This window comes from Arvicola amphibius, chromosome 4 (assembly GCF_903992535.2).
Source record: "Arvicola amphibius chromosome 4, mArvAmp1.2, whole genome shotgun sequence".
NCBI lineage: Eukaryota > Metazoa > Chordata > Mammalia > Rodentia > Cricetidae > Arvicola > Arvicola amphibius.
Window position 1 is genome coordinate 90,880,477 of NC_052050.1, and position 18,655 is coordinate 90,899,131.

An 18,655-nucleotide genomic window follows, 5' to 3' on the forward strand; every position below is an offset into this window, starting at 1 on the left:
AGAGCATTCGTCCCAAGTTTGTCAGAACCCCAGACACTGGGTTCTCCAAGGCCATCTTGGCTCCAGCCCTTGCTGGGTCACCTGTGCATTGGTAAAGTAAAGATGTCAGGAAGTGACCTTTACAGAAGGCATTTTGAACAGAAGACTTGGCAGGAAGCCACGTGTCAGCAGATTGGCAGCATGGAAGGACTGTAAACAAAATCTGTGGTCAGCTGTCCTGAAAAGCTCCAAGTGTAGGGAAGGAGAGCAGCACGGCATGTGGAAGGACAGAAGAGCACCAAGTCCTTTTCTTAATGTGGGAAAGGGTTAACAGGTGAAGGGAAGCAGGCCAGCAAAGAGAGGTGAACGGAGAGCAGAGCGAGAGCGGTAGTGAGGACATCCTGAGAGACAGAAGGAAAGGAATGCACACCCCACACTCCTCGCTCACACCTTCATTGCTGTAGTCTGCTGAATTTCAACAGCTGTAGCAACTGAGACCCTTGTTAGTCCTTCATGAAATGAGGTTACCGGAGAAACAGAGATGTCAAGAAATGTTCCAGGCCACCCAGCAGGTGAGCAGCAGAGTTAGAGTTATATTTCAAAGTCCAAGTTTTTCACTGCAATCAGATGACAGATTTTTAAGATTTGAGAACTCCAAGGACAGAAAGATAGGCCCACAAGAAAACAGTGAAGCAGACTGGCACAGGTCTTTAATCCCAGGACTCCAGAAGCAGAGGCAAGAGGATCTCAAGGCCAGCCTGGTCTACACAGTGAGTTATAAGGCAGCCAGTGCTACATAATGAGATCCTAGCTCATAAGCAAAAACAAATGAACAAATAAAAAAACAAAACAGTGAAGCTAAGGAAATAAACAAAAAAAATTAATCAGCTGTTTTAAAAAATATTTTTATTATTTTCACTTATGTGTGTGTGTCTCTTATGAGTGCATCCCACATGTGTGCAGGTCCTATGTAGGCCAGAAGAGACTGTAGGATTCTGCAGCTGAAGTTATACCTGACATGGGTGCTGAGAACCGAATTGGAATCTTCTGGATAGATAGTACACACTCTTAACTGCAGAACCATCTCTCCAGCTCCACCCCCTTTTCATTATTATTATTACTATTATTATTATTTTGTTGTTGTTTCAAGACAGAGTTTCATTATATATATATAGCTCTGTCCCAAAATTCACTCTGTAGACCAGGCTGCCTTGAACTCACAGAGATACAGCTTCCTCTGCCTCCCAAGTGCTGGAATTTTTCACTTAAAATTAAAGACACTATGCCCAGCTTCTACCTCTTTTTGAAAAGACAGAGTCTCACTATGTGGACCAGGCTGGCCTGGACTTAGAGTACTGAGATTAAAGGCGTGTGTCACGCAGAAGCAGAGTAACCATCTCTGAAAGACTGTTTAAAAGTGTCTGTGACTAGATACGGTGGTAGGCACCTTACTCCATTTCCACACAATAAAGTTTCTTTTCCTTCTCTTTCTTTTTTCTTTTTTGTTTGTTTGTTTGTTTGTTTGTTTGTTTTTCAAGAGAGGATCTCTCTGTGTAGGCTTGGCTGTCCTGGAACTCGCTTTGTAGACCAGGCAGGCCTCCAACTCAGAGATCCGCCTGCCCCTGCCTCCTGAGTGCTGGGACTGAAGGCGTCACCACCACAGCCCGGCATGAGTTTTCTTCTTTTTAATGTATTATTTTTATGTGCATGTATGTGTGCCTGAGTGTATGTATGTGTACTATCTGTGTATTCAGACCTTGGTTTAATCAGAGTGGTCAAAGGACTCACCTAGCCCCCTGGAACTGGAGTTGCAGACAGTTGTGAGCTACAATCTGCATACAGGACCCAAACTCAGGTTCTCTGGAAGGGCAAGTGTCTTAACTGATGAGTCACCTTTCTGTCTCCATGAATTTTTTTTAATGTACTGATTTACGTATGTGTGTGTGCTTGAGTAAATTCATATGCACCACATGCCTGCAGTTCCCCATAGAGACCAGAGGCATCAGTTCCTGTGGAAATGAAGTTATAGCAATAGTTAGAGTGTTTGTAACCTACCTGATGTGGGTGTTGGGAACCAAACCTGGGTCCCCTGCAAAAGCAGTAAGTGCTCTTAACCACTGAGCCGTCTCTTTAGCCTAATAAATTTTATTTTAAAACATATGTCTTTTAGGGCCTACAAAATGGCTCAGTAGGTAAAGACATTTGCTGCCCCTGGTGATCTGTGTTTGATCCCTAGGACCTACATAAAGGTGGGAGGGCAGAACTGACTTCACTCCTCACCACTGTTATGAGACATGTACCCACAAACATGCACACAATAATATAAAACAAAGAGAAATGAAATTTAGTCTGGTGTGATAGCACATAGATTTTAATCCTAGCATTTAGGAAACAGAGGTAGGTGGATCTCTATGAGTTCCAGGACAAAACAAGCTGGGAAGTGGTGGCACATGCCTTTAATCCCAGCACTCGGGAGGCAGAGGCAGGCGGATCTCTGTGAGTTCGAGGCCAACCTGGGCTACAAGAGTTAGTTCCAGGACAGTCTCCAAAGCTACAGAAGAAACCCTGTCTCGAAAAAAACAAACAAACAAACAAACAAACCAGCTGGAGAGAAGGCCCAGAGTTAAGAGCACTGGCTTTATTTTCAGAGGACCCTGGGTTAAATTTCCAGGACCCATGTGGCAGCTCACAACCATTTGTAACTCCAGTTCCAGGGGATACAGTGCCCTCTTCTGGTCTCCATGAGCACCAGGCACACACATGTGGTACAGACATACATATGGGCAAAACATCCATATACATAGCAAAATAAAAACAGTGTGTCTTTTGTGTTTTAAAATTTATTTTCCAGCAGGGCATGATGGCACATACCTTTAATCTCAGCACTCTGGAGCCAGAGGCAGAAATAAAAAAATTAAATTAAATTAAATTAAATTTTAAAAAAAAGAAAGAAAAAAAGAAAAAGAAAACAAAAAGAAAAAATTTCAGATGGATCTCTGAATTCGGGGTCAGCCTGATCTACAAAGTGAGTTCCAGGACATCCAGGACTGTTACACAGAGAAACCCTGTCTCAAAAAACCAAAATAAATAATATGAATAAATAAAATTATCAAAACAATTGCATTTTGTTACCCAGACACTTTCAAGGTTTTGTTTTGTTTTGTATTTTCTGGTTTGTTTTGTATATATACAGGGTTTCTCTGTGTGCCCCTGGCTGTCTGTTCTTGTACTCTGTAGACAAGTCTGGCCTTGAACTCAGAGATCCACCTGCCATCATCTCTAGAGTGCTGGGATTAAAGGCGCAGGATAGTATGCTCAACTCCTTTTATTTTTCTAATTAATTAATTAATTTTATTTGGAGTGCTATTTAGAGAGGATTTCTCTATGTAGCCCTGGCTGTCCTGGAACAAACGCTATAGAGCAGGCTGTCCTTGAACTCACAGAGATTGCCTACCTCGGCCTTCCAAATGCTGAGAATAAAGATGTTTCCAACACTGTCCTGATTAATTGATTTTTTTATAATTTATTTAACTTTATATGTGCATTGGTGTAAAGGTGTCAGCTTTCAGGGAGCTGAAGCTACAGGCAGTTATGAGCTGCCATGTGGGTGCTGGGAATTGAACCCAGGTCCTCTGGAAGAGCAGCCAGTGCTCTTAACCGTTGAGCCATCTCTCCAGCCCGATTATTATTATTATTATTTTTTTTTTTTTTTTTTTTTTTTTTTTTTTTTTTAAGCAGAGGCTCACTCTGTAGCTCAATCTGACCTTAGACTTGCAGCAATTCTCCTGCCTCAGTCTCTGGCATGCTTGGAATATATATACCCAATATATAAAGTTTTTAAAAACTAAACAATGGTAACTATTAACATAAAATAACTAGCAAACTATAAAGGGAAAATAAACAAGAAAACATGATAGCTCAGGAAAGGACTAAAAATAGAAACAACAGTGTATGCTCAAGGCCAGTTGTCTCAAAAAAAGTAAAAAAAAAAAAGAAAGATCAGAAGATTGGTATGTTCATCAAAACACACAAAGTAAGAAATAAGAGATGGAGAGATGGCTCAGTGGTTAAAAGTACTGGCTCTTTTCCAGAGGACTGGGGTTTGGCTCCCAGCACCCACATGATGGCTTACAACTTTCTGCAACTCTAGTTTGAAGAGATCCAATGCTCTCTTCTGACTTTTGTGGGCCACACATGGTACATGGACATAAATGCAGGCAAAACACCCATACACAGAAATTGAACACACACACACACACACACAGGGAGGGGGATAGGAAAATGTATTTATGTATATATGAACAAGTTAAGGACCACAGATTTCATGTCATACAAGAAAATGAAATATTCAGGCAGTAGTGGCACATACCTTTAATCCCAACTTTAGGGAGACAGAGGCAGGCGGATCTCTGAGTTCAAGGCCCGACTGCTCTATAGAGTGAGTTCCAGGACTGCCAAGGCTATATGGAGAAATCCTTTCTTGAAAAAAAAAATTTTTAAAAAGTAATTTAAAGTAAAAGCTGCTAGGGGCCTGGTGAGATGGCTCAGAGGTTAAGACACTGGCTGCTCTTTTTTATTTATTTACTTATTATGCATACAATATTCTGTCTGTGTGTATGCCTGAAGGCCAGAAGAGGGCACCAGACCTCACTAAAGATGGTTATGAGCCACCATGCAGTTGCTGGGAATTGAACTTAGGACCTTTGGAAGAGCAGGCAGTGCTCTTATTTTTTTTTTTTTTTTTTTTTTTTTTGGTTTTTTGAGACAGGATTTCTCTGTAGCTTTGGAGCCTGTCCTGGAACTAGCTCTTGTAGACCAGGCTGGCCTCGAACTCACAGAGATCCGCCTGCCTCTGCCTCCCGAGTGCTGGGATTAAAGGCGTGCGCCACCGCCGCCCGGCTTTTTTTTTTATTATTATTATTTTTTTTGGGGGGGGCAGGCAGTGCTCTTAACCGCTGAGCCATCTCCCCAGCCCCCACCCCCCCCCCACTGACTGGTCTTAAGAGCACTGATTGTTCTTCCAGAGGTCCTGAGTTCAATTCCTAGCAACCACATGGTGACTCACAGCTATCTGTAATGGGATCTGATGCCCTCTTCTGGCCAGCAAGCATACAGACAGACAGAACACTGTATACATAATAAATAAATAAATCTTTTTTTAAATAAAGTAAAAGTTGCTAAATGGAAAAAGAGCTTTAAAAAATCAACAACAGGTTCAATCAACGTATATTCTAGCAATGCAGATATTCTATTTCTACTTAGTGTATTCTATTCTAGTCTAGAAATGTAGATGCTCTATTTCTATTCAGTCTATTCTATTTTATTTAGGATATCTGGTAATATCTGCAGATTTTGACAAAGTCAGAAGAAATACTTAGGCAAGAATAAAGCTGCAGGCAACACTTCCCTTTATCAGTTAGCACAAGCTCTGGGGCAATACTGCCCCTAGAGGTTCTTCTAGGTTCTTTACACCTTGGCCACTGAAGCTACAGATGCTTCACTAAGGCTTCCTAAGGCCACCCTAAACCAGGTACTCCCACCTAAGTAGGGAGACCTAAGAGTTCTCTACAGAAGATCTTGGGACAAAGCTATACATCCCAACACCAAACGATAATTGTGTTTTTGTCTTGGTTGTTGTATACTCATGATGGTTTCATGATGCATAAAAATATTAAACCTTATTTGTTGCATGACTTTCCTGGGGATTCTATTTCTACACCTTAGAGAGAGAACCCAAGTCTAGCTTTCACCGAAGCCTAGCTGGGCGGAACCAATGAATGCTAGTAGGGTTACTAATAGGAGCATGAACAATATACAGGCAGCTGTACCCCTGAGAACGAGGAAGAGCCTTTTCACGGGAGAAGAGGGACTTTGTGTGTTTTGTATATGTAAGTTTTCCCCAACTTCTCTCATGAGGCAATGTTAAGTGATTCAGTCTTGTGAAAGTCTCATAACGGTGATTACAACTGCTTTGATTTCAAGATGGTGATGATCATGTTATGGTCAGATGACAAAGTTCTACATTATTAAACTGTATGATCTCTCTGTGTGTGCATATATGTGTGATGTATATGTGTGATGTGAACATGTGCACACACCTCTGGGTCTTTCTTCCCTCCTACTCCATTTTATTTTGTTTGTTTTTATACAAGGACTCACTATGCAGCTCTGGCTGTCACAGAACTCTTGAGGAGCTAGCCTTGAGATCTTCCTGCTTCTGCCTAACAAGTGCTGAGATTAAAGGCCTCCACCATCACTTCTTGTTACTCCCCCCACTGCTTTTGTTTGTTTGTTTTTGTTTTCCAAGACAGGGCTTCTCCGTGTAGCCCTAGCTGTCCTGGAACTCCCTCTGCAGACCAAGCTGTCCTCAAACTCACAGGCATCCACCTTCATTTGCCTCCTGAGTGCTAGGATTAAAGGTATGTGACATCAGGACACTTTTTTGATGATTTATTTTTATTCTATATGTAAGAGTATTTTACTTGCATGTATGTAAGTGTACCACATGCATGCAGTCCCCACAGAGCCCAGAAGAGGGCGCTGGATCCTCTAGAACAGGAGTTACAGACTGCTAGAAACTGTCTTCTGGAAACAGAACCCAGGTCCTTTGCAAGAGCAGCAAGTGTTCCTATCCACAGAGTCATCTCTCCAGCCCCTGTCCTAGCTTTTGAGACAGTCTCTCATTGAACCTGGAGGTCAATGTCTCAGCTAGACTAGTTTATCTCTGAATCCCTGGAATTTCCATTTGCCAGCTCTAGGGTTATAGACACATATTGCCAAGCCTTCCCCTTTCTTCCTTTTTTTCTTTTTTCTCTTTCTTTCTTTCTTTCTTTCTTTCTTTCTTTCTTTCTCCTCTCTCTCTCTCTCTCTTTTTCTCTCTGTCTGTCTGTCTGTCTGTCTGTCTGTCTGTCTGTCTTTCCTTTTTCTTCTTTTGTTTTTTCGAGAAAGGGTTTCTCAGTAGCGTTGGAGCCTGGCCTGGAACTCACTCTGTAGACCAGGCTGGCCTTGAACTCACAGAGATCTGCCTGTCTCTGCCTCCCAAGTGCTGGGATTAAAGGTGTGCGCCACCACCGCCCGGCACTTTCTTTTTTTAAAAAAAAAAAAATTATTTAACTTTGTTTTATGTACTTTGGTGTGAAGGTGCCAAATACCTGGAACTGAAGTTATAGACAGTTATGAGCTGCCATATGGGTGCTGGGAATTGAACCTGTCCTCTGAAAGAGCAGCCAGTGCTCTTAGCCACTGAGCCATCTCTCCAGCCCATCTTTCTTTTTTTTAATGTGGGTGGAAATCAGAATTCAGGTCCTCAGACTTGCCCAGCTTGCACATCATTACCCATTAAGCCAACCCCCAGCCCCTCAACTTATACATTTTAAACATATGCAGTTACTGGATTTATTAACTAGATACCCATAAAACTATTTTTGACAGAACCAGACAACATAGACCCTGAATCAAAAAGTACCTCCTACTCTCCTCCTATAAAGAAAAAGAAAGAAGGCACAATGCAAGTTCAGTCACAGAGATGTCAGTCACGGTGGCTCTAGGGAATATGTGGTAAAGCAAGGGACTGTTTGATCATCTCATGATCTCCAATGTTGCTCGAGAATTTGGATCCACACGACCCCACTCAGTTCCCCACGTTGACAAGGGGGTCCCACTCAGAAGCTGGAAGCCAGCACTGAGAACTGGTCCCTGACTCAATAGGAGTATAGACTTAGGAACCATGACCCCTCCACCAAGAAAATAGAGAATGTGACTTTTATTTTCTGTGTTAGGGATGGAATCCGGGGCCTCTTGAGTGCTAAATGACAGCTCGGCTTCAGCTACACCCCAGCCCTGGGAATGTGACTTGTGCAGAAGCTCACCTTCATTTCTGGAGAAACAGCTCTGCAGAGCAAGCCACTGTAGTCTTAACCTGCAAAGGAGTTGCTCTCTGCTTAGGCCTATACAGATGGTTCTTCAGGCAGAGGCTCACTCCCCTCTACTCCCAGCCTCAGGATATTAGGGCCATGAAATGAGTAGGATACTCGGGCTCTCTTTTCAGGAGAAGAATATATGTGGCCCCTTTACATCTGGGAGCCAGAGTCAACATACATCTGACATCACCTGCTTTCTAGGGTGACTCACCGTTCTCATTCTCTATTTCTCTCTCTCTCTCTCTTTCTCTCTCTCTCATATAATTCAGGGCTGTTGCAGTTCTTCTGACGTTTCCATGGCAACTTTCACAAGGATTTCATAGAACATAAGGTGTTTGAGCAGGAAGGGCCCTTGGAGATCAACTCCTCCTCCACATTTCACAGAACAGGAAGTAGGTCCAGAGAGACGATGCCAAATACCCAGGGTCACACAGTAAGAAAGGGACCTCTGCCCTCAGCGTTTAGATAGCTGGCAGCCGGGCTCTGCAGGCCCGACTTCTCACAAAGAGCTCTGAGAGAAGCTTTGGGAGTTCTGCCTTTGCTGGCTAGAGGACCCTCAAAGCCCAGTCTAGCTTTCTGCTGCTTAATCACAGGCCAATCCTTTCAGTGCCAGTGGTGACAGGAGCAGGCGACACAGGATCTGTCTCAGGAAGTTCCCAGATGGGTACAGAGGTCACAGAGCTAGCTTAAGGGAACCACTGGCGGACATCCAGGGTGCAGCAAGTAGAAGCAGGGCTCCAAGTCGAACCTGTAAGGTCAAAGAGATGGCTCACATTCCTGCGGGCACTGTGCTCCTGCACTGTGCTCCTGCACTGTGCTCCTGCACTCTGCTCCTGCACTGTGCTCCTGCACTGTGCTCCTGCACTGTGCTCCTGCACTGTGCTCCTGCACGGTGCGCCTGCACTGTGCTCCAGCACTGTGCTCCAGCACTGTGCTCCTGTGCAGGCCAGATTCTGGTGTGGGGGTAAAGCTGGAAGCCTAGGGAAAATGGAGACCCTGAGAGAGGCTGGGCTGGGGACTCATGGCACGTGTTACACCAAGTCAATGGGCTCCGACTCCCAGAAGAGACCAGCTGGAAGGTTACAGGAAGTAGGGCATTGTGGCACACACCTTAACCCCAGCACTTGGGAGGCAGAGGTAGGTGAATCTCTGAGTTTGAGGCCAGGTAGGTCTACAGAGTGAGTTCCAGGACAGCCAGGGTTATCACACAGAGAAATCCTGCCCCCATCCCCCAAAAAAGGTTTCAGGAGCTGAGGAACATGATGTCTGAGCTGTAAGTAAGAGGTGAGATTTCAAGGACCATTCGTTTGGGGACAAGGACATGTGCACGTTTTTTTATTTTTATTTTTATTTATTTATTTTGCATGGAGCCATCTTTGCATTCTGAGGCTGAGGGCTGGACCATACTTCCCAGGGGCATACAGCCAGTCCTAACTCCCTGCCTTGGGGGTCCCTGCCAGCGGTGCTCTTCTTTCCAAGAGACTGGGAGACTCTAGGCCAGACTGAGGCAGTCATACCCTCCTGACCCTTTCTCACCAAACTGGCCCCTTCCCTCAAGCTTGCTCTGAGCTGTCATTAGTTATTTATTGCTATGCAACAAATATCTCCCAAATAAACTATGGTTTAAAAAGGCTCTTCTCTGGAAGGGCATGGTGGCCTGCTATAATCCCAGGACTTGCAAGGCTGAGGCAGGAGGATTATGTCTGAGGCCAGCCTGAGCTACATAGCAAAACCCTGTTCTACATGACATCATCCACTGAGTTTGTGTATCAGTCAGAGATCTGGCTTAGTTAGTTTCTCTCCGTCAGCTGCTTGGGTGTCTTCTAATTCTGGAAACCCTTGTCTCAGGACACAAGAAACTTGGAGTTGCTTCTGTTGTATCATTGCTATTGCTCAGATTCAAGGGCAGGAGACATAGACCCAGTCACTCTATTACCGGGACAAATACCAAAGAATTAGTCATCTTCTTTTGATGCTGTTTTGTATCAACAAGGATAGCCTTGGCTGTCCTGGAATTCACTAGGTAGATCAGGTTAGCCTCAATCCACTTGCCTCTGCCTCCCAAGTTCTGAGATTAAAAGCATGCCTCCCACCTACCCAACTCTTTATTTTCATTTTAATTATTTAATTAACTTTGAGACAGGATTTTTACAACAGGCTTTCTTGGATCGCCAGCTCCCAAAATCATGATGTGGAGACTTGATATTAATTATGAATGCTTGGCCTTATCTTATGTTTGTTCCAATAGCTCTTATAACTTATTTTAACATGTTTCTCTTCATTTGTGTTTTGCCTCCAGGCTTTTTACCTTTCTTTTTATTCTGTATGTTCTACTTGTCCTGCTTTTTTCCGTGTCTGTCTGTCTGGAGGCTTCCTGGCTGGCCTCAGGTGTTTCCCTCTCTTTCTCTGTTCTCTCCTCTGTCCTCTTGAGCCTCGATTCCTCCTATTTATTCTCTCTGCCCTCCAGTCCCACCTACCACTCTACTGCCTAGCTATTGGCCATTCAGCCTTTTATAAGACCAATCAGGTATCTTTAGGCTGGCAAAGCAATACATCTTCACATTATTAAACAAATGCAGTGTAAACACATGTAACACACCTTTACATAGTTACACAATATTCTGCAAGATAAGCAAATGTAACACATCTTTTCCTAGTTCAATGTTCCACAAGAAAGTTTCACTATGTAGTCCTAACAGGCCTGGAGCTCACTCTGTAGACCAGGCTCACCTTTAACTCACAGAGATCTGCCTGCCTCTGCCTCCTGAGTACTAGGGTTAAAGGCATGTGCCACCATGCCTACTTTCTAACCTACATTTCTTTCGCCAATTTAGTAACTGCTTATGGAGGCCAGGAGCTGGCTGCCAGGAATTCGGCAGTGACCAAGACAAGCTGCTTCGTGTGCCCGGAAAGCTTACATTCCCGGGTGAGAAACAGATGGGAACAGAGGAGCCATGAGATATAATGATCAAAGATGAGCTGAACTGTGGGGAGAAGAGATCTGGGGCTCGGGATTTCTCAGGAGACAGCAGAGAGCTGAATTTTATGTAAACACTCCTCATTTTAAAGGCAAGTCTATCTCCTCTGCGTCTGGAAGCTCCTCCTCTGCTGCCCTCCCCCTCCTCTAGCTCCCCTGTGCCTTCTCTCGTCCTGCTGCCTAACCCATCTTCACTACTCACACCCAGAATTTCCCACTTGCAGCCTCTGCCCCAGAGCATCCGAACCTGAACTCTGTTTTCATCCCATGTTCTGGGCATATTCTGGGCAGCAGCTGAATGGAGGCTAAATGCTCTACTTCCTAGAGCAAGTAGGCACAGGCCGTTGAGGTCCCCAGCTGAGATCCTGGGCCAGTTGTCCTGAGGTTGGCTTTGTGAGAGCAGGAATTCTGGCACCCTCAGGGAATGCAGCAGTGAGAGTTCAGGACCCACACTCTAGGTCAGGGCATCCAGATCTCGAGACTGGTCTGAAAGAGGTTGGAGGTCACTGAAGGGAGACCTGGGGCTTTCCTGGGTTTGCGCTACAATAACAGGTCCCTGGAGGGTGAGGCCGAGACACAGGACAGGGTGACAGAGATTGAGCAGCCTAATCTCTGTGCTAGCGCAGTGATCGTGAACAGCAGCTCCTGATGCCTTCCTGGACCTCAGTTTTCCCATCAGACCATTGGGTCCTGTAGCAGGACCCACCACAGAGACTAGCACACCTCGCACATGACAGCAGTCAGTGCAGGAAGTTTTCCAAGGCCTCTGTTGTGCAGACCATAGCCAGGCCCTGTCTAGACAGTATGCCTCCTCCATCCGGGTCCTTCTAGGCCTTGAGCCCCAGAGGGAGTGAATTATTTATGCGCTGGTCCCTGCCAGCTGAGAAGGCTCAGGAGGCCTCCAAGAGACCCTGAGTTTTGGTGACAGCTATCACATCTTGGAGGACAGCTAGGCCATTCCAGAGGAACACCAAACACCCTTCCTCAAGGGCACCACCCTCCTTCACCCACTGACCTCACCTCTGATCACCGAAGTCTCATTCTCCAGACTGGAGCATCTTGAGTAAGAGGCTTTGAACAGAGCTCCTCCGGCCAGCACAGGTAAGGCAGTAGGGTCAGGTCCTGGGGGTGGGCATAACAGGTCCTGGACCAGTTTGGGGTCTAGAGAATCAACACTGACCACTTTGGGGTAGGAACCTAGGATGGAAAGACTGTGAACCAGTCACTTCTGGGGAAGCAACCTCCCATCTCTTTGGCTCTCAGGGCAGAGGTCTCACAAGGGTTATCTCGTAGGGCCTGGTGCTGCCTGTGATACCCACTTCCTTTCCCCACTCGGATACCCATGCTTCAGCCCAGGCAGCTAAGTCTGTGAGGAAGAGCACCGTACCCACTGTGCCTTAGAACAGCTGAGCCCAGAGTGCTCAGACATAGCAGGGATTGTTTGTGAAGCCTGAGTGTGGGAGCTTCCTGGATCTGCCTGCCCTGGAGGGTACAGCATTGAGAACAAGTAAGTCAGGTGGCTGGCATCTCTTGCTGGGAAGAAACAGAATCTCAGGCTGCCTACACATACAAGCCTTCTGCCCCAGCACCCTCATCTCAGAACACACCCATGGCCCAGGTCTGAGGCCCAGTCAAATGAGCTAGATTACTAAACTGGGACACTGGCGGCTGGGGAAAGAAACTGCACCGAGAAGACCCGGGATCCTGGTGCTTCTTCACACTAGATGTAGACAGCTGGGGCCCTTGAGTCTTAGCACAGAGCACCAGAGAATGCTTCTAGGGTGAACACTGGAACCTCTTGACTCCGCCCCCGGAGCGGCGGGCTTATTTGCATGGCTCCGCCCCAGAGTGGCCATTGGCTGCTGCGGCGGGAGGCCGGGCCTGAGTGGCTGCGCCGCCGGGGAGGCGGGGGCGGGGCAGGCGCCGAGTGCTGGAGATGCTGCTACCGCTGCTGCTTCTGGTGCTGCTGCGGGACGGGTTCGGGTCCGAGTCTGACTTGGCCGGCAGCGGGCGTGGGACGGCCCAGGGCGTGGTGGCAGCAGCAGGAGCACACTGAGAATCATGTCCAGGAAGAAGACCCCCAAGAGCAAGGGGGGGAGTGTGCCTGCTGCTTCTACGCTGCCAACCGCCGCCAACCGGTCCCGTCTGGCACATCCCAGGACTCCGTGTCCTGGCTCGGAGGCGCTGCCCAAAGGGCCCCCGCGGTCCGGCCGGCCCTCACTTGGTGGCACTGGAGACTTCTACGACGTTGCTTTCAAGGTGAGCTAGGCGCCTCCCCGCTATGGGAGTGCAGCAGGTGTCGTTGGATACTAGACTACTGGGAAGGCCTCTGGGGAAGAGTGGCAGGGCCGTGCGGACCCTGGCCGCTGAACTGGCCAGAGCAACACCTCACAGCTAGCTAGGCATCAGCTTACATTGTCGCGCGCGTGCACACTCGCGCGTGTACACACATACACACACACACACACAACTATTAGGCTCGGGTCTGGGGTGTTCAACAGCTGGCAGGGCCTGCCCCCACTCCACCTACTGTGATACCAAGCAAGGGGTTCTGAAAGATCAGAGTCCTAAAGCTGTCCCTCCCTTACCTTTGGGCCCTACCGGTGTTCCACTCTCATCAGTTCCCATCCATATGCTGCCTTCCCTCGCCCCCTAGGACTGTTAGTCTTTTTCTGGGAGGGAGGAGGAAGAGGGTCACCCCCAGTCCAAAACTGAAGCTTGTGTGACTTTGACCTCTGAAGGCAGAGGGTTTTGGAGCTTTTGGCAGCAGGGGTGGTGGGGGGAGGGAGAGTCTGCCCCTCAGGCCTCTAGATTGTCCCTAGCCCCTCTTCACTTCAAAAGCTGACTGTTTAGCCTCTACTGAGCCTTGCTGCTGAGATTTGTGTCTCTGCTGGAATTGAAAAAGCCCCTGGCACTGAGTCCCCACAGGTCTCTTAGGAGGTTCCAGCTGCATTCTCATGCTGTGCTCCCCATAGGCCCCAAATGCTGCCCTCCCAGATCAAGCATGATGTCTATGGAGGAGGGGTAGGTAAGATCTTGGATGGGGACAGCGGTCCTCACTCCCCATTGATTGAGGTGGCATTGTTGGAGGGAGAGGTGACATGGGACTACCAGGGGCAGAGAAACTGGGCATCCAAGCTTTTGGGACCATGGCTGTTATGTTTCCCCAAGCTATGCTGAACCTACAGGCCTAAAACACTCATCTCTTCTCCTGCCCCTCCCCCACAGCTCAAGCCTGACCAGAAGGATCTTTTAAGGTGGGCAAGGCCCTCATCTCCTAGCCTGACTCCTCTGACCCTCCTGTCTGCTCCAGGTCATGCTGGTGGGGGATTCCGGTGTGGGGAAGACCTGCCTGCTTGTGCGCTTCAAGGATGGGGCTTTCCTGGCTGGTACCTTCATCTCCACTGTGGGCATCGACTTCCGGGTGAGAATGGAGGCTGATGTCCCTAGCTCTGACTGTGTCCAGCTGTACTCTATGGTTCTTATACATAGTCCTCCCGGCTGACTCTCCATCTGCTGATGTGTCCATAGTCCCAGGGGATGAGAGCTTAGCTACCAAACCAGCTGCTTCCCAACACCTGCAGGTCCTGGGGAAGCCTCCTAACTGCACCCAGCTGCAGCAGAGTTCTACTCTTAGCACGGGCTGATGATGCTGTGCTGAGCTATACCTGTGCCCTAGGGCAGTGACAATGAGAGGGTCTCAAGGCCGCTTGTTCACTTGCTTTCCCACCAAAGAGGGCACCCAAGGCCATGGGAGGTACCGGAAACTCTCTAGTTCCTACAATGCAGTGCAGCTTGGAAGAGACCTCCTTAGGATCCCAGGCAGGGTCCTGGGAGCTCCAGCCATCAAGGGCCTCCCAACCCCCTTGCCCAGTCTGAATCTCATGTGCTGAGGTGCTGGTGTGTTCTTGGCAAATCCTGAATTTGCATCTTTCTCACCCTTTAATTAGACCCAGTTAGCAGGAGGTTGGGAGGAAGGCCCATTCTGGGCATAGAAAGGGGGGTCCTCCTAGTGGGAACTGTTTCTTATTGAGGACTGCAGGTTTCCTCAAGCCCTCTAGGTCCTAGAGTCCTGGAAGAAGTAAGGGCGAAGTGCCAGGGAGCAGGACAAGCTTGAGCAGGTGTTTCTTGCCCACCCTGGTCTCCCTACCCACCTCGTCTTGGCTCCTGGGTGGAAGGTGAGGGAGGTAGGGCTGTGTGGTTTGCACCCCTGTTCAGGGTGCAGGAAAGGCAGAGTATCCTCCCTTGCCAGGCAGATGGCTGAGCCTGGTTCCCTGGAGACCAAGAAGCCCTGACAGCAGGAGTTCTGGAGAAAGGGGGAGCCAGGCCTCACCTCCCCTGGCCTCAGCCTGTAGTCAACCCCTCTGGGGTGACGGGTGGGTGGGCACTCCAGCCTGGTGGCTCATCTTGAAGGGACTGGTCTAGACCTGCAGATAGTAAATTTATGAATATTGCCTATGTACCAGCCATAGTTCTGGGCTCAGTGGGCACAGTACAGAGTCAGGCAGGCTTAAATTAAGTTCAGCCCCTTAGAAATGGGTGTCCCAGTGATTGAGAGGGGGGAAAATGAAATCAGCTCTCCCAGGCGGGGTGTAGTTCTCAGTGTACACAGTAGCTCATTAAGTTAAAGGTGTCCCTCCTATCCCCATCTACAGGTGGGGAAACTGGGGCACCGTGTAGCATCTGTACCATGGATGACAAGCCAGTTATGACTTTAAGCAGGAGCAGCACACTAAAATAGCTACTACACTCTTGGCAAGTGGGAACCTGTGTAGGACCTGGTGGCGGGGGAAGGGATGGGGCAAACAAGGGCCCAGGCAGGGTCACCTGGAGAGGATCCCACTAGGGTTGATGCTGGAGGCAGTGGCAGGGAATACCAGGCAGCTGCTAGGAACATCTGATGAACATGAATGTGACCTGTAGGCTGGTTTAAGTTCTCAGAGCAGAAGAACCAGGAGGTGCTGCAGAAATGGGATGGGGGGGGGTACCCCAGCTTCCCATCAGTGAGGGTTCAGCCATGGCTTCAACCCTAGGAGCCCTCAGGCCAGAGGATGGCAGGCATCCTTACTGTTGCTGGCTGCTTCTGTTTCAGAATAAAGTTCTGGATGTGGATGGCATGAAGGTGAAGCTGCAGGTGAGCTTACAGGAGTACAAGTTTGGGGCTGGAGACACCAGGGAGAGGTTGGGCAGTATGACCAGTGCCTGTTGCCACAGATCTGGGACACAGCTGGTCAGGAGCGGTTCCGAAGTGTCACCCATGCCTACTACCGGGATGCTCATGGTAAGACATGGGACCAGTTCTCCTCCACATGGGGTGAGCATCCCGTGACTTGCAATAACTCGGAAAGTCTAAGGGTGGTTTAAGGAGCCACTGGGCCCCAGGGATGTCCTCATTACTTTCTGTATCCAGCCCTGTTGCTGCTCTATGACATCACCAACAAAGACTCCTTCGACAACATCCAGGTCAGTGGCTTCCTGGTGGGGGGGGGGGGTGGGCCTGGGTCGTCTAGAGAGCATCAAGGTGTCTAAGAACCCTGCTGATAGGAAGGATAGGAACTGATGGATCCCTCTGAGCTCGTGCTGGCTAGTGTGCATGGGTAACATCTGGCTCCATTAGCAGCATCACCTGGATAAGGGACCAGTGAGGTGGGTACCCTCTGTTCCACACGTGCCAGGGCTTCTAGTTAGAGGCACCTGAAGAAGTGTGGTACCAGAGGGCAAGATCAGCCTTGAGACTGGTCCCAGCTTTCCCCACACAGGCCTGGCTGACAGAGATCCAGGAATACGCCCAGCGGGATGTGGTGCTCATGCTGCTGGGGAACAAGGTGGGAATCTGAACCTGCTACCTCCAACCTGGCCCAACAGGGCAAGCCATGGACTGGCACTAACAAAATTTCTGTGCCTGGGTCAGGTCGACTCTACCCAAGAACGTGTGGTAAAGAGGGAAGATGGGGAGAAATTAGCCAAGGTGAGTTGAAATGGGGTTGGTGATGAGGTGTCCTTAAGGCCGAACACTTGGATTGCCTGCTATTTGGTCAGCACGCAGCTGCCAGCAGCTCTTTGCAGGAGTATGGGCTACCTTTCATGGAAACCAGCGCAAAGACCGGCCTCAACGTGGACTTGGCTTTCACAGCCATAGCAAAGTAAGTCCTGATAGTGAACAAACAGGGCCCTTATGCTCCACGCTGCAAACCTGGAAGAGGCTGTTACATTACTCTTGTCACCCCTGCTCCTCAGGGAGTTAAAACAGCGATCCACAAAGGCTCCCAACGAACCACACTTCAGACTTCACGACTACATCCAGAGGGAGGGTCGAGGGGTATCCTGCTGTCGGCCTTGAACCTGGAAGCCACCCTGCCTTGGAGAGCTCTGTGGGAGCCGATAGGCTTGACTCGACCCAGTGACTGCCCCCAAGTGTTCCCATTTCCAAGATTCTTGAGGCTAATGCTAGCCCCCCCTTGCCCCAGTGGCTACCACAGAAATGGTCAAGTGTACAAGCCATGCCATGGCACTTTGCTGCCCTCTCCTGGGCACTTGCAGCAGAGATGAGGGCATTCTATACAACGCCTAGCTTCTAAGCCAGTTTATTGCACACTGCCCATGCAGGACGCCAGCCAGGAGGGCTTCATCACCGTTGTCCATTTGTTAGCCCCAAGGTCACAGCAGCCTGCTTCTAGTTCACTCTTAGAGGATACTAGCATGTAGGAAAAAAAAAAAATCACAGCTATGCCGGGACACAACCAAGTTACCACTCGGCAGGCTGGCCCAGTCCCTTCCACGTGTCACCAAGTCACAAACTTGAGTGAAACACCGCCCTCATAAAGTCAATAAAGTTTCTTATTTTCCTGGAGTTTGTGTCATCTGTGGAAAGTCATCTTCCAGAGCCAGCACAATAGCTTAGTGGGGGTAAAGCTTGACCTAATAGTCCCAGAATTCACCTGGTGGAAGCACCGGCTCCTGTGGGTTATTCTGACTTCCATATGTGCAAACACCCTCAGAATACATCCCCATGGATCCTGGATTACCAAGGTTAGCGTGGCCCACAACCTACAACTGAAACAAGACAGGCCAAGAGCTCATCCTACAGCAGTTCTAAAACCCGGAGGTCTTACTTTCACGGTTCGCCCTTTGCACCCAGCACGAGGGCCTCTACAGTACATGAAATCATGACATCTGAAACGAAGATTGCGATTGCATTTTCTCTTTATTGCTTAAGCAATTCGAATACAAATACGCAACTTACCAGCAAACCCTCCTGCCCGTTGTTGATTCTGGAAGCAGCCGACTCACCATGCCCTGAAAGTCACAAGACACAGAAATCTTTACTTTTGGTAACTTTTCATTTCCAGCCCTTCCAACTAAAGGCAGAGTCCCCAAGCCTCAGCCTCGTAATGTAATCAGACTGCACGTGCAGTTTTCATACGAGGTGTCAGAAATTAAAGCAATTCATCATAGGCTTGGTGCTGCAAAGGAAAGCCAGGCCCGACTCAAGTCTTACCTGCAAAAAAGGAGTCAGAAGATTGAGGGGAAAGCAGGGCCCAGACCACCGCAGTACTCGAAGAAGGTTGGCCTGTAGTTGAGAGGCCTTTCCAGTTCCTCTTGGCGACCAAGGCCGGTAAAACGTGCTTCACAGAGCCAGCACAAAAACGAACACACGGCACCAATTCACTCCCAAAAGAACGACCGCAGCCGAGGCGCCAGCGTTTATAGAACTGTCCCTTATGTGATTGGGCAGTCTGAGGAAGAGCCCACCTTCCTTCGCTGCTGATATGCTCTTCAA

At 48.5% G+C, this 18,655-nt stretch overlaps 1 protein-coding gene, 1 long non-coding RNA gene and 1 other non-coding gene across 4 annotated transcripts; 1 reads left to right on the plus strand and 2 right to left on the minus strand.

Moving 5' to 3' along the window:
* The first annotated feature begins 12,803 nt into the window (after positions 1 to 12,803).
* Rab26 (RAB26, member RAS oncogene family) lies at positions 12,804 to 17,725 on the plus strand. 2 transcript variants are annotated; one of them, XM_038327356.1, is made up of 10 exons: positions 12,997 to 13,134; positions 13,851 to 13,903; positions 14,189 to 14,299; positions 15,968 to 16,009; positions 16,090 to 16,156; positions 16,286 to 16,338; positions 16,635 to 16,700; positions 16,787 to 16,843; positions 16,942 to 17,018; positions 17,113 to 17,725. In XM_038327356.1, exons 3-10 carry the CDS (start codon positions 14,192 to 14,194, stop codon positions 17,213 to 17,215), a joined length of 573 nt encoding a protein of 190 aa, XP_038183284.1. In that variant the 5' UTR covers positions 12,997 to 13,134; positions 13,851 to 13,903; positions 14,189 to 14,191; the 3' UTR covers positions 17,216 to 17,725. The 2 variants fall into 2 exon arrangements, with proteins under 2 accessions (XP_038183283.1, XP_038183284.1); XM_038327355.1 differs by lacking the exon at positions 13,851 to 13,903 and having other exon boundaries at positions 12,804 to 13,134.
* A 335-nt stretch (positions 17,726 to 18,060) lies between these two features.
* Positions 18,061 to 18,530, minus strand: LOC119811104. Its single transcript, XR_005284935.1, has 2 exons — positions 18,374 to 18,530; positions 18,061 to 18,171 (listed from the first exon to the last, which is right to left on the minus strand). It is a non-coding gene; the product is annotated as an uncharacterized LOC119811104 (long non-coding RNA).
* LOC119813831 lies at positions 18,251 to 18,333 on the minus strand. The gene has a single exon (XR_005285277.1). It is a non-coding gene; the product is annotated as a small nucleolar RNA SNORD60 (small nucleolar RNA).
* Positions 18,531 to 18,655: the final 125 nt, after the last annotated feature.

Bases quoted from the DNA above. Each gene is read 5' to 3' on its own strand.
- Rab26 (XM_038327355.1), top strand. From the start codon at position 12,937: ATGTCCAGGAAGAAGACCCCCAAGAGCAAGGGGGGGAGTGTGCCTGCT. The intron at 16,157-16,285 runs GTAAGACATGGG...TTCTGTATCCAG, and splicing joins CTACTACCGGGATGCTCATG to CCCTGTTGCTGCTCTATGAC. The intron at 16,339-16,634 runs GTCAGTGGCTTC...TTCCCCACACAG, and splicing joins ACTCCTTCGACAACATCCAG to GCCTGGCTGACAGAGATCCA.